The sequence below is a fragment of the Myxine glutinosa genome, chromosome 5 (genome assembly GCF_964187855.1).
Source record: "Myxine glutinosa chromosome 5, kmMyxGlut1.1, whole genome shotgun sequence".
NCBI lineage: Eukaryota > Metazoa > Chordata > Myxini > Myxiniformes > Myxinidae > Myxine > Myxine glutinosa.
In genome coordinates, this window is record NC_136265.1 from 82,665,923 (window position 1) to 82,679,809 (window position 13,887).

The following is a 13,887-nucleotide window of genomic DNA, read 5'->3' on the forward strand; positions in this document are numbered from 1 at the left end:
CTCCCATGCCAAGTACAGAACAGTAGCTGCGGCGAAGGTATGCGCTCTACCGAGTGCCCGTTCTAGTTTTCTTTTGAAACCTTCCTGAAGATTTCACGTACCATCTGACATATGAAAATACTTTGGCACGTTGCCCGAAAAACAGTGATTCCGTCTCTCACAGATAACCTACAGAAGATCAAAAAATACTCCCGCACCTGAAGTATGAGTTTTAACCCAGGTAGTCCTAAATACTTACAATACTTCTCTGACAGGATAAACCAACCAACTCTCATATTTACTTCTTGGATTAAGCTGGTGCTATTTTGAAAGGAATGTACTTTTGACAACTTTGTTGGTGTCACCATTCCCGGTGGTGTCTCCATGAAAGGGCTTGCAGACTATAAATTCTACAACAGGCTTGTCTTCCCTTAATTCTTCTCGCTGTCAAAAAAGAAGACCGAAAGTCTAACATCGACGTAACCTGGGTGGTCTTTGGTCTTTGGCATTAATAAAAAAACCCACCTTTGGAGGCCATTTTTCCCCGCAAGTGGGGGTTGGCCTTTTTCGGGGACCGTGGTTGTTGTTGTTTTTCCGTCCCCTTTTTGAAGCAATGTTTTACAGCCGGCATTAATAATGAATTGTTTTCCGTCCCAGTTGAACTGACCTCTTCTTAGCCATTCCAATGATCCTTCTTTGTCTATCCACAATCTATCCAACTCTTTTTATGTTTTCCTGCTCTTTCGTCTTTCACCCAGTTGTCACTTTATATCTGTTGATATTTCGTCTTTCCAGTATATATACCAGTTCACAAATAATGTAAGTATGGTTTTTTTTTTTGCATTGAGACAGTGGTTTATTCGATGTTTCGAGTGAATAAGGAACCAACCATACACCGCTTCAATCTAGAAACTTTGCAATAACGACAAAGGGATTGCGGTGTTACAATTATATTTACCATATGATGAGTATTCACGCTATTATTATTATTATTATTATTATTATTATTATTATTATTATTATTATTATGAAAACAATATTGCTGCATAATAATAATAATAATAATAATAATAATAATAATAACTAGCCGAAACCCGTGGAACATCCACGGAAGGGAGGTTGTGGTGTATGGATAGAGTGTACCATTATGGATGGCATAGGGGATTTGCTTGTCCGAGTAAGAGTGAGGAAGAAAGATGAGAATGAAGAGTGCGTATATGAACAACGTATTTATTGCATTCTACTTAAATGACAACGCTACGATATACTTTTGAAAAATGAATGGATTCGTAATAGGCGCAGCACCACTCTGGCCACACTGGCGCAGTGGTATGTGTCAATGGAAAGGAACAGCAGTAGAACCATAGACTTTTAAAAAATGTACGGATTAGTAAATCGACTGGAATTAGCCCCATATTGGCGCATTGGTAAGCGTCAATGTCAAGGCAGAGCAGTCGGAATATAATACAATGAACGCAGTATCAGAGGTTGAAATTATTTTAAAACTTCTGGATAAACAATGTTTGGGGTAATAGTCAAGCCTCTGACGACTCCTTGCGTACTCGTATTATCAACCTTGATATACACATCTTTGAACGACCGTGCTCTTGAACATGCCACATATAACTGGCCGTGGGAGAAGACAGGAGCAGGCAAATAGATACCCAGTTTACGGAATGTTTAGAAATTATGGTAAACCCACCTGATGAGGTTAGCGTACACCGCGATCGACGACACCGGCACAAATGCATGCTCAGGATTGTCCACTCAGTGGACGGCTTGCTGTCGCCTTCGACTATCCAATCAGCGGACGGCTTGCTTCGCCTTCAACCAGCAGACGCCAATAACATGGCGTCGTATCGGCAGTTAATTGGATGCTTTTGGGCCACAACGTCGGCTAATTCAGATTTTTCGAGTATGGCTGTACGTGATAAACATAGAGTGCGGTTCGTAGATCGTAAATCCATTAGTGCCGTGGGCATCGGGTCACTGGGTGCGGCGTAAAAGGGATAACAAAGTCGAGTCCTTACGCTATTATTATATAGATAATCGGTTTATTCAAAAAAGACTTGCAGCCATAGGTTGAATTAGTCAATTTACAAATACTGCATTTTGATGACAATAATCTATCTATAATTCCAGTAATCTCTGTCTGTCTGTCTGTACGTCTGTACGTTTGTCTGTGACCGCTGTTTCTCGACAACCACGGGTCCGATATACTTTTAACTTGCCAGGTATATTGCTGGGGACCCGAGGATGTGCCTTTTCAAGGTTTCATATTAATCGGACAATTACTTACCGAGCTATGTCCAAAAAACGATTCAACCAATCAGAGAGCAGCGAACGATCGCGTGTGCCGAACGTGGCGGGCACACTCTGCCTCGGATGGCACATTTGAGAGCGTATTCATTTATTTCACGTTTGCAAACTATGTTGGCGTTAAACTATGTTTTACAACTAATAAAAACGAATTTGCGATTCATTCGCTTTCCTGCGCGTTTGTGCACGCGATGGCGATTTCTTTACCAAACTCCGGAAGCCGTTCGCTTTGGACCAAACCATTGCATGTAAATAGAGGGGGGGGATTGTCACCACTCGCAAGCCGTTCGCTTTGGACCAAACCATTTCATGTAAATAGAGGGGGGGGGATATAATTTTAGATATAGATATAGTACGGGCATGCCCTAGTAAGTTACAATAATAATATAAGATGCAGCAAGATGCAAGTTATAAAACGCATAAACCAATTTGAAGTTATTTGAACACAAAAAGGTGAGAAGGAAAATATGAAAGGTGATACAAAGTATTGCAATTTCAAATTTCAAATTAATGAAGAAGATCAAATCCAGAGTGGTGCACAACAAAGGCACCATGAAGTGTGGTGAGAAACAATAAATAAATAAAGCTGCACCAAGCCTTCCCATTAAATTTAACCAGACCAAATAAGCCATGGAGGCTGCGACATTGAACCTCTCCCCGACCTCCATCCCACAACTCCGGCGATATCCACAGCGTTTGCGCAGAAAATCACGGAGAAGTCCCATGCACACGCAGCAGAGAACATGAAGGTCCACATGTAGACCAATCAGTGGGTGGAGGGGCGCAGGAACGAGCATGGTGGTGGGCCCGATCGCAAGCAGATCAAATCATGAGCAGAGGGATGGGCAGCCGTGGCAGGAAGGGAGTGCCCATCTGTGATGCCAAGGCAGATCCAATACGTTGCCGACAAAATCAAGGAGAGGAGGAGTGGGATTGAAGAGAGTGGGAGCATTAACACTATTTTTATTATCACAAAAACAATACGACCGTCTTGGTTTATTCTGTGTTTAAAGTCAACAATGAACAAACCATACACTGCTTCAATCTCGAAACTTTGCAATAATGACAAATGGATTGCAGTGTTACGATTATATTTACTATATTATCTATATAATAATACCGTAAGGACTCGACTTTGTTATCCCTTTTACGCCGCACCCAGTGACCCGATGCTCACGGCACTAATGGATTTACGATCTACGAACCGCGCTCTTTGTTTATCACCTACAGCCATACTTGAAAAATCTGAATTAGCCGACGTTTGGGCCCAAAAGCATCCAATTAACGGCCGATACGACGCCATCTTACGACTCCATCGTATTGGCGTCTGCTGGGTGAAGGCGCAGCAAGCCGTCCGCTGATTGGACAGTCGAAGGCGACAGCAAGCCGTCCACTGAGTGGACAATCCTGAGCATGCATTCCGCCATTTGTGCCGGTGTCGTCGATCGCGCTGTACGCTAACCTCATCAGGTGGGTTTACCATAATTTCTTCCATATACTGTGATTACAACGAAGTGAAACGGAGGAGCAGCCCATCAGTATCATATAAAGCAATAATTACCAAGGCTTCAGCTTCTGAAAGCTTAAAACAAAGTGTACTTCGCCGAGTGAGGAAACGTCGGCGTAGGCCTCGGCCCTACCTATCCAGTTGTTGTTTCCGTTGTGTAAGGGGGGAAAAAAACAAACATTTTGGCCTCAGACCTTTGAGAGTACGTCGTTCCGTGAACCTTTTGAACGGGCCTCATATGCCATGCTTCGTCAACGTTGGGTTGTTTTTAAATGATTTGAAGGATTAACTTAAGCACCGTGAATAGCGCAGCTTATTGTTCCTCAAAGACCAGTGTGTAAGTTGACTCAATATGATGGTAACTTTGCAATTCCTGCGTTGTCTCTGAATCAGCTGGCCGAGTCATATTGGCGTAGGGTAGGTCATGATCAGCCCCCCCCCCCCCCCCCCTTTCGTTTCACCAACTCCTGCATCTGCCACCGTTCATGATTATAAAAGTAGGCTTTACCCTGTTCACGATAAGGTAGAAATCAGAGTTGTATACGAAGAGATAAAAGGATGCCATTGACTTCGAGACAGTACGTGATATTTTCAAAAGTATATCGTAGCGTTGTCATTTAAGTAGATTGCAATAAATACGTTGTTCATATACGCACTCTTCATTCTCATCTTTCTTCCTAACTCTTACTCGGACAAGTAAATCCCCTCTGCCATCCATAATGGTACACTCTATCCATACACCACATCCTCCCTTCCGTGGATGTTCCACGGGTTTCGGCTTGTTAGTATTAATGCTGTTATTATTATTACAAAAACAATACCACTGTATTAAGAAACCTGGGCTAATTTGTCCGAAGCGGCCTGAAGGTGACCCATGAAGGCATGAAGCTTAAGGGCGATAAGTACTATGTCGTTGGAAGACCTGTAACGCCGATGCTTTCGATATTTGATGGTCATTTTAACAATCAGTTTGTTTGTGTTTCACACGGAATGAAACACGACAAGGCAGAGCTTGGCGATTGTGTGGAATCTGTTCGGCCTGAACAAAATTTGAATCAAAAGGCGGTGTGTGGAATCAGCCGCCTTACCGCCGCAATGATATCGGACGTAATCACATCACCCTGTCATGTGACCAGATCCTCAGCTCTGATTGGTATATGTTTGAGTGGACATACATACATACGGATGGTCAAACACTGTCTAGACAGCTTTGCCGTCAAAAAAGCCTTCTCAGAGCACTGAATTATTATTCTCCCTCGATAGTTGGTACCCTTAAAAGTTGGTTCACCTCTCTTCTCTGGAAATTGGAGAAGCAAGAGCTTTGACAATCATTCCTTGTCTGCGGACAAGCAGAACGAAGCATTCTGAATTCCACAGATTGTTTGTTGAAGTTTGATATCTGTCATGAAAAGCAACGAGCTGACGTTTCGAGTGTTAACCCTTCGTTGGATGGAGCCACACTTTTGATTGAATACATTTTCCAGAACAACGTCTGATAATGTAGTTTGTGTTTCCTCAAATGTAATTTGTGTGAAATATTTGTCAATTATCCCATACTTTTCAAAGATGATTTGAATTTTTATCCTTTTTGTGATTTGTCTTTTCAGAGAAACAAATGAAGCTGGTTTCTTGTTCCAACTGTTCCACGTTGTTTCACCCAGAAGTTTTCAATCCACACATGACTCGGACTATTTGTGATGAAACTGACAAGTTTGGCATCATGTCTTACAATCGCAGTTGCAAAAGTTGTGCAGAGACGTTGAACAATATCCAAGGAAGTGGGAGATCATACAAGTGTTCTGTGTGCGACAAATCATTTACTCTTTCGTCATCTTTAAATCTCCATAAAAAAATACACACAGGTGCAACTCCCCTGAATGATGATGTTTCACCAGAAAATGATGTGGAGATTTTGAGTTCTGGGAGAACTTCCTCCCATATCCTAAAACCATCAAGTGGAGAAAATGACCAATGTGAGAAATTCCAAAAGTGCTCTGTTTGCAGTAAGGATTTTCCAAATTCTTCGTCATTGAAAATACATGAAAGAATACACACAGGTGAGAAGCCATACAAGTGTTCTGTGTGCGACAAGGATTTCAGTCAATCATCACATTTGTATCAACATAACAAAATACACAATGGAAGAAGACCGCACAGGTGTTCTGTGTGCAGCAAGGATTTTCCAACTTCCTCATCAATGAAAATACATGAAAGAATTCACACAGGCGAGAAGCCGTACAAGTGTTCTGTGTGCAACAAGGATTTTATTACTGCCTCATCAATGAAAATACATGAAAGAATTCACACAGGTGAAAATCCCCTGAATAATGATCCTTCACCGAAAAATGAGGTGGAGATTTTGAGTTCTGGGAGAACTTCCTCCCATATCCTAAAACCACCAAGTGGAGAAAATGACCAAAGTGAGAAATTCCACAAGTGCTCTGTTTGCAGTAAGGATTTTCCAAATGTTTCATCATTGAAAATACATGAAAGAATACACACAGTTGAGAAGCAGTACAAGTGTTCTGTGTGTGACAAGGATTTTAGAATTCCCTCATCATTGAAAATACATGAAAGAATTCACACAGGTGAGAAACCGTACAAGTGTTCTGTGTGCGACAAGGATTTTAGAATTCCCTCTTCATTGAAAATACATGAGACGATTCACACAGGTCAGAAACCGTACAAGTGTTCTGTGTGCGACAAGGATTTTAGAACTTCTTCATCATTGAAAACACATGAGAGAATTCACACAGGTGAGAAGCCGTACAAGTGTTCTGTGTGCGACAAGGATTTTAGAATTCCCTCTTCATTGAAAATACATGAGAGAATTCACACAGGTGAGAAGCCATACAAGTGTTTTTTTTGTGGCAAGGTTTTCAGGCACTCATCACATTTATGTGAACATAAAAAAATACATAGTGGAAGAAAACCACACAGGTGCTCTTTTTGCAACAAGGATTTTCGAATATGCTCATCATTGAAAATACATGAGAGAATTCACAAAGGTGAGAAGCCGTACAAGTGTTCTGTGTGCAGCAAGGATTTTCGAATTTGCTCATCATTGAAGATACATGAAAGAATTCACACAGGTGAGAAGCCATACAAGTGTTCTGTGTGCAGCAAGGATTTTATAACTGACTCATCAATGAAAATACATAAAAGAATTCACACAGGTGAGAAGCCGTACAAGTGTTCTGTGTGCAGCAAGGATTTTCTGACTTCCTCGTCAATGAAAATACATGAAGGAATTCACACAGGTGAGAAGCCGTACAAGTGTTCTGAGTGCAGCAAGGATTTTCTAACTTCCTCATCACTGAAAAAACATGAAAGAATTCACACAGGTGAGAAGCCGTACAAGTGTTCTGTGTGCAGCAAGGATTTTCTAACTTCCTCATCACTGAAAAAACATGAAAGAATTCACACGGGTGAGAAGCCATACAGGTGCTCTGTGTGCAGCAAGGATTTTCTGACCACCTCATCAATGAAAATGCATGAAGGAATTCACACAGGTGAGAAGCCGTACAAGTGTTCTGTGTGCAGCAAGGATTTTCGATTTTACTCATTATTGAAAAGACATGAAATAATTCACATAGGTGAGAAGCCGTACAAGTGTTCTGTGTGCAGCAAGGATTTTCGATTTTACTCATCATTGCAAAGACATGAAATAATTCACACAGGTGCAAAGCCATACACGTGTGCTGTGTGCAGCAAGTATTTTATAACCTCCTCGTCAATGAAAAGACATGAAAGAATTCACACAGGTGAGAAGCTGTGCAAGTGTTCTGTGTGCAGCAAGGATTTTATAAATTCCTCTTCATTGAAAATACATGAGAGAATTCACACAGGTGAGAAGCCATTCAAGTGTTTTGTTTGTGGCAAGGCTTTTGGTCAAAACTCACATTTACATGAACATAAAAAAATACACAGTGGAAGAAGACCACACAAGTGCTCTGTTTGCAACAAGGATTTTATAGCTTCCTCATCAATGAAAAAACATGAAAGAATTCACACAGGTGAGAAGCCTTACAAGTGTTCTGTTTGCAGCAAGGATTTTCGAATTTGCTCATCACTGAAGGTACATGAAAGAATTCACACAGGTGAGAAGCCGTACAAGTGTTTTGTTTGTGGCAAGGCTTTTGGTCAAAACTCAAAGTTATGTGAACATAAAAAAATACACAGTGGAAGAACACCACACAGGTGCACTGTGTGCAGCAAGGATTTTATAACTACCTCAAAAATGAAAAGACATGAAGGAATTCACAAAGGTGAGAAGCCTTACAAGTGTTCTGTGTGCAGCAAGGATTTTCGAATTTGCTCATCATTGAAAATACATGAAAGAATTCACACAGGTGAGAAGCCGTTCAAGTGTTCTTGGTGCAGCAAGGATTTTCGAATTTGCTCATCATTGAAGATACATAAAAGAATTCACACAGGTGAGAAGCCGTACAAGTGTTCTGTGTGCAGTAAGGATTTTACAACTGACTCATCAATGAAAATACATAAAAGAATTCACACAGGTGAGAAGCCGTACAAGTGTTCTGTGTGCAGCAAGGATTTTCTAACTTCCTCATCACTGAAAAAACATGAAAGAATTCACACAGGTGAGAAGCCGTTCAAGTGTTCTGTGTGCAGCAAGGATTTTCTAACTTCCTCATCAATGAAAATACATAAAGGAATTCACACAGGTGAGAAGCCGTACAAGTGTTCTGTGTGCAGCAAGGATTTTCGATTTTACTCATCATTGAAAATACATGAAAGAATTCACACAGGTGAGAAGCCGTACAAGTGTTCTGTGTGCAGCAAGGATTTTATAACTTCCTCATCACTGAAAAAACATGAAAGAATTCACACAGGTGAGAAGCCGTTCAAGTGTTCCGTATGCAGCAAGGATTTTCTAACTTCCTCATCAATGAAAATGCATGAAGGAATTCACACAGGTGAGAAGCCGTTCAAGTGTTCTGTGTGCAGCAAATATTTTCGATTTTACTCATCATTGAAAATACATGAAAGAATTCACACAGGTGAGAAGCCGTACAACTGTTCTGTGTGCAGCAAGGTTTTTCGATTTTACTCATCATTGAAAATACATGAAAGAATTCACACAGGTGAGAAGCCGTACAAGTGTTCTGTGTGCAGCAAGGTTTTTCGATTTCACTCATCAATGAAAAAACATGAAATAATTCACACAGGTGAGAAGCTGTACAAGTGTTCTTTGTGCAACAAGGATTTTATAACTTCCTCATCAATGAAAAGACATGAAAAAATTCACACAGGTGAGAAGCCGTACAAGTGTTCTGTGTGCAGCAAGGATTTTACAACTTCCTCATCAATGAAAAGCCATGAAAGAATTCACACAGGTGAGAAGCCATACAAGTGTCCTGTGTGCAGCAAGGAATTTACTGATTCAAAGCATTTGTCTCGGCATCAAAGAATACACACAGGTGAAAAACCCTACAAATGTTCAGTTTGCAGTAAGGACTTTACTTATCCATCATATTTACATCAGCATCAAAAAATACACACAGGAGAGAAGCCTTTCAAATGTTCTGTGTGTCCTAAGGCCTTTACTTTCTCGCAAGCTTTGAAGAATCATCAAAGAATACACACAGGTGAGAAGCCATACAAGTGTTTGGTTTGCAACAAGGATTTTGGTCATTCTGCATATTTATATGAACATAAAAAAGTACACAGTGGAAGAAGACCGTACAAGTGCTCCGTTTGCAGTAAGGATTTTCAAAATTCCTCAGCAATGAAAACCCACAATAGAATTCACACAGGTGAGAAGCCGTACAAGTGTTCTGTGTGTGGCAACGCGTATGCTTGTTCATCAAATTTATATAAACATCAGAAAGTACACCCTGGAGAGGTGAGAGGGGCCTCACAAATAAATGTTCTGTAAGTTATGCACAAGAGATTTTTCAAATTCCTCATCAGACATAGAGAAATTCACACAGTTGAGAAGGAAAGGGCATAATGTTACAAATGCAAATACTTGGGAGTGGCTATTCCAAAAACATTTTCATTAAAATATCACTTTGGGGGAGCAAAATTAAACTCTGATGAAAACATAAGAGGTTGCAGCAAGGACAAGTCGAAGATGGAATAAGAAGTGAATGGTGACCAACAATTGGAAAACTTCCTTCAAAGCCACAACGGATGAATATGACATATATTTGGGGAAAAAATCCCACAGTGCAAACTTTGAAAGCGTAGGAGCACTCAACAGACCAATGGAACTGCACAGCAGATGGAGAGACAAGAGGTGAGTGCAGCACGACAAGAGAAACTGAGATACTGTTCTTCTTGAGAAGCAGAAGATAATGACAACCAATTCACAATAACTGAAAGATAAGTTTTGCAACAGGATGGGAACTCAGACCATGGCTCAATACCAGAAGCCCAACAGCAAGACCGGAACATAACAGAATGATACGATGCAGACCCACCGTTGGGGAGAGAGAGTGCAAGTGCAACCTGTGAATGCAGATGAGAAGACTTGTTTGTGGTTTTGTTTGGTTTATTTGTCGTTGTTTATTTTGTCAAGGCTTGTGGTTAAGTTTGCAATAAATGAAGAGAAAACAACCATGAACTCTGATTTCATTATCAAAATAACTTTATACCAGGATAATTTCCATTACAGAGTTGAAAAGTCAATTTTAGAAAGTTCCCTTGACTAGTTTCATTTGACTGGTTTGGCATCACAGAAGGCTCATCCCATGGTTCCACGGTATCTCTCGTGACATCTGTGGGCAATCCAAACTTTTTGGACAGCCCTATCCTCACAATGCAATGACTGATAATCCAATCTTTCTTCTCCAATGAGCATCTGTGTTCGTCCATTTCACCATGTATTAAAAAGACAGAAGTATTGCAAGGAGTGAGCTGGATGGACATTTTAGTCATGATCACTCCAGTTACAACTGCAAAGACCAATCAGAGATTGCAGATCCTCCCCAGGACATGTTTTGAGTGGTTTTTAAGGCTTTTGTATCAAAACAAATATGGCGGCCGAACCACGTCACCGATGACGTCATCATTATTTTATTCTCCACTAATTTGTCCCCAGATGATGCTCAATAAATTTAATCTTGCTCGAATGAAGTGTTGAACTTGTCGAATTATGACATCATAATGGATGCACCTATGACATCATTAAGATATGTTATTCCCAATGGACTGTTCTTTAGAATGAGCCACCTCTCAATTCTTTCGATGCAGGGCTTTCGGAGGTATTGTGGGACAAAGTTTTTCGGTTTTCCCAAGATGGCGGCCGAACACATGACCGATGACGTCATCATTATTTTAAAAAATTCTCCAACAATTTATTCAGAGATTATGCTCAAGAAATTTCATCTTTATTGGATGAAGTTTTGTACTTGACAAATTATGACGTCAAAATGGAGGCACCTATGACATCATGATTAACAGATTTTATTCCACTTGGAGCGTTCTTTCCAATGAGCCATGTCTCAATTTTTTCTATTCAGTGCTTTCGGAGATATGGAGGTGCAAAGTTTTTCGGTTTTTCCTTGATGGCGGCCGAACTACGTGACCTATGACGTCATAATTGTCATTAAAAACTTTATGCAGGTGGAGTTGCACATATGGTGACAAATTGCTGTCATTCGGACCAACGGTTGCAGAGAAAATCGTATTTATTCTATGCGGACAAACAATCATACAGTCAGACAATCAAATGAAAAATCGGTCAGAGACCGCGGACTTGCCTGGAATGTACTTTTTTTTTATCGGCCATTTTGGATCAAAATGGCAGGAAATCTATGTCGATACAAGTATACTCTTGAAATCTATACATGTATACTCTTGCCGGCAGTGTATAGCTAGCAGCATAGCCAGCATACCCGCGAGGAGAACTCGGCAGGTGAAGTACCAACCGAGAATGAAGGTGTGGTGAGGGAGGCATTAAAAGAGGGGCAGAGTATGCTAGAGGATGATGTGGTTGAGATTGAAAGTGGTTGGAGGTCAATGAAAGACAGTCTGTTGGGAGCCGTTGGTGAGGTATGTGGATGGACAAAAGGACCACCGAGGCACTCGGAAACATGGTGGTGGGATGATGAAGTTGGAAAGAAGATTGACGAGAAGAGGAAGAAGTTCAAGGAGTAGCAGAAGGCGAAGGGTATGGGGGCAGAAAAGGCAGAGCATGAAAGTTATACGGCAGCCAAGAAGGCTGCAAAGAAAGGGGTAGTAAAGGCACAGGAGGCATGTAGGAAAATGTTCAGAGAACGCTTCGATTCGGAAGAGGGCCAGAGAGCGGTATTCAGGATTGCAAAAGAGAGGTGTGATGTGATGGGGGTGAGTTGCTTGAAGGATGAAGTGCGACAAATCGTTGTGGACCCAAATGGAATTAAAGGAAGATGGAAGAGATATATGGAAATACTGTTAAATGCAGAGAATGAATGGGATGGCAACACAGAGAGTAACCCACTTTTAGGACCGGCAGAGAAGTTGAGGAAGTGACAAAAGCAATGAAGAGTAGAAAAGCGGGAGGGCCGACGGGAGTTGTGGGAGATATGGTGAAGGCAGCAGGAAGTTGGGGTGTGAAGAGAATGACAGAGATCTGCAATCTGGTGGTGAAAGAAGGCCGCATTCCAGTGTATTGGGAACTGAGTACCTTCGTCCCTCTATATAAGGGGAAAGGTGACCCTATGGACTGTGGCTCGTATCGAGCAATAAAGTTATTGGAGCATGGAATGAAGGTATTGGAAAGGGTGTTGGAGAGGAGGATAAGGAAGAAAGTGAAGATTGGCGAAATGCAGTTTGGATTTATGCCAGGAAGAGGAACGACAAACGTGCTTTTTATTGTGAGGCAGTTGCAGGAGAAGTACATGGAGAAGAGAAAGAAGTTGTTTCTTGGGTTTGTTGATCTGGAGAAAGCATTCGATAGGGTTCCACATGAAGTAGTGACATGGGCATTGAGGAAGTTATGAGTGGAGGAATGGTTGATCAGAGTAGTGACGGCAATGTACAAAAGAGCGCACAGCTGTAAGGACGAAGGACAGGAACAGTGGTGAGTTTGAGGTGAAGGTGGGAGTGCATCAGGGGTCGGTACTCAGTCCACTACTATTTGTAGCTGTGATGGAGGTGCTGGCTCGGAATGTAAAGGAGGGTTTACCGTGGGAGTTGTTGGATGCAGATGATCTGGTGGTGATTGCAGAAAGTATGGATGGACTGAAGGAGAAGATGAACAAGTGGAAGGAATGTATGGCGACAAAAGGTCTGAAGGTGAATATTCGGAAACACGAAGGTGATGGCAAGTGGTAAAGCATGTGTTGAAGTGGAAAGAACTGGGAAGTGGCCATATGCTGTGTGCAGGAAGGGTGGCGGAGTGAATTCCATTCAATGTACAATGTGCGCTGAGTGGGTTCATCAAAAATGTAGTGGTTTGAGAAGGTCATTAACCAGTGTGGCAGCTACATTCAAATGTAAGGTGTGCACAGAGGGAGCTGCAGATGGAGGAAATGTTGAGTTGGATCTTGGAGATGGCGTGAAGCTGGAAGGTGTGAAAACATTTTGTTACCTAGGAGACATGCTGAATGGAGAAGGTGGACAAACTCGGCAATGGTTGCTCGTGAGATGTGCATGGAAGAAGTTTCGGGAACTGAGTGGCGTTCTGACGAGGAGGGGAATGTCGTTGAAGCTGAAGGGAAAGGTGCATGCTGCATGTGTGAGAAGTGTTATGATTTATGGGAGCGAGACATGGGTAATGAACGCAGAGCAGCAACGAAGGCTGGAAAGGGTGGAAATGCGAATGGTTCGGTGGATGTGTGGAGTATCGTTGAGAGAGAGGAAGACAAATTATGAATTGCGAAAGATGATGGGAATGGACCCTGTGATGGATGCTGTGAAGAGAAATAGTTTGAGATGGTTTGGTCATGTGTTGAGGAAGGATGAAAGTGACTGGTTGAGAAGAGTGATGGAAATGAATGCAGAAGGAAGTCGAGGACGGGGAAGACCGAGAAAGACTTGGCTAAAGATGGTCGAAGAAGAAATGCAGGCAAGGGGGTTAACAAGGGGAGATGCAGAAAATAGGGCAAATGGAGAAGATTCTCATGGGGACC

General features: G+C 41.7%; 1 protein-coding gene across 1 annotated transcript; it reads left to right on the top strand.

The window, feature by feature from the left end:
• The first annotated feature begins 5,209 nt into the window (after positions 1-5,209).
• On the top strand, positions 5,210-9,834 carry LOC137428490 (uncharacterized). The gene is made up of 5 exons (XM_078777365.1): positions 5,210-5,249; positions 5,413-6,114; positions 6,310-8,913; positions 9,082-9,531; positions 9,743-9,834. Exons 1-5 carry the CDS (start codon positions 5,210-5,212, stop codon positions 9,832-9,834), a joined length of 3,888 nt encoding a protein of 1,295 aa, XP_078633491.1.
• The last annotated feature ends 4,053 nt before the right edge of the window (positions 9,835-13,887 follow it).

What these genes read in the sequence shown, in the direction of transcription:
- LOC137428490 (XM_078777365.1), top strand. Translation starts at nt 5,210, where the DNA reads ATGAAAAGCAACGAGCTGACGTTTCGAGTGTTAACCCTTC. An exon ending in GTTTCGAGTGTTAACCCTTC is followed by an intron (nt 5,250 to 5,412) that starts GTTGGATGGAGC and finishes TTGTCTTTTCAG; the next exon opens with AGAAACAAATGAAGCTGGTT. An exon ending in ACATGAAAGAATTCACACAG is followed by an intron (nt 6,115 to 6,309) that starts GTGAAAATCCCC and finishes GAATACACACAG; the next exon opens with TTGAGAAGCAGTACAAGTGT.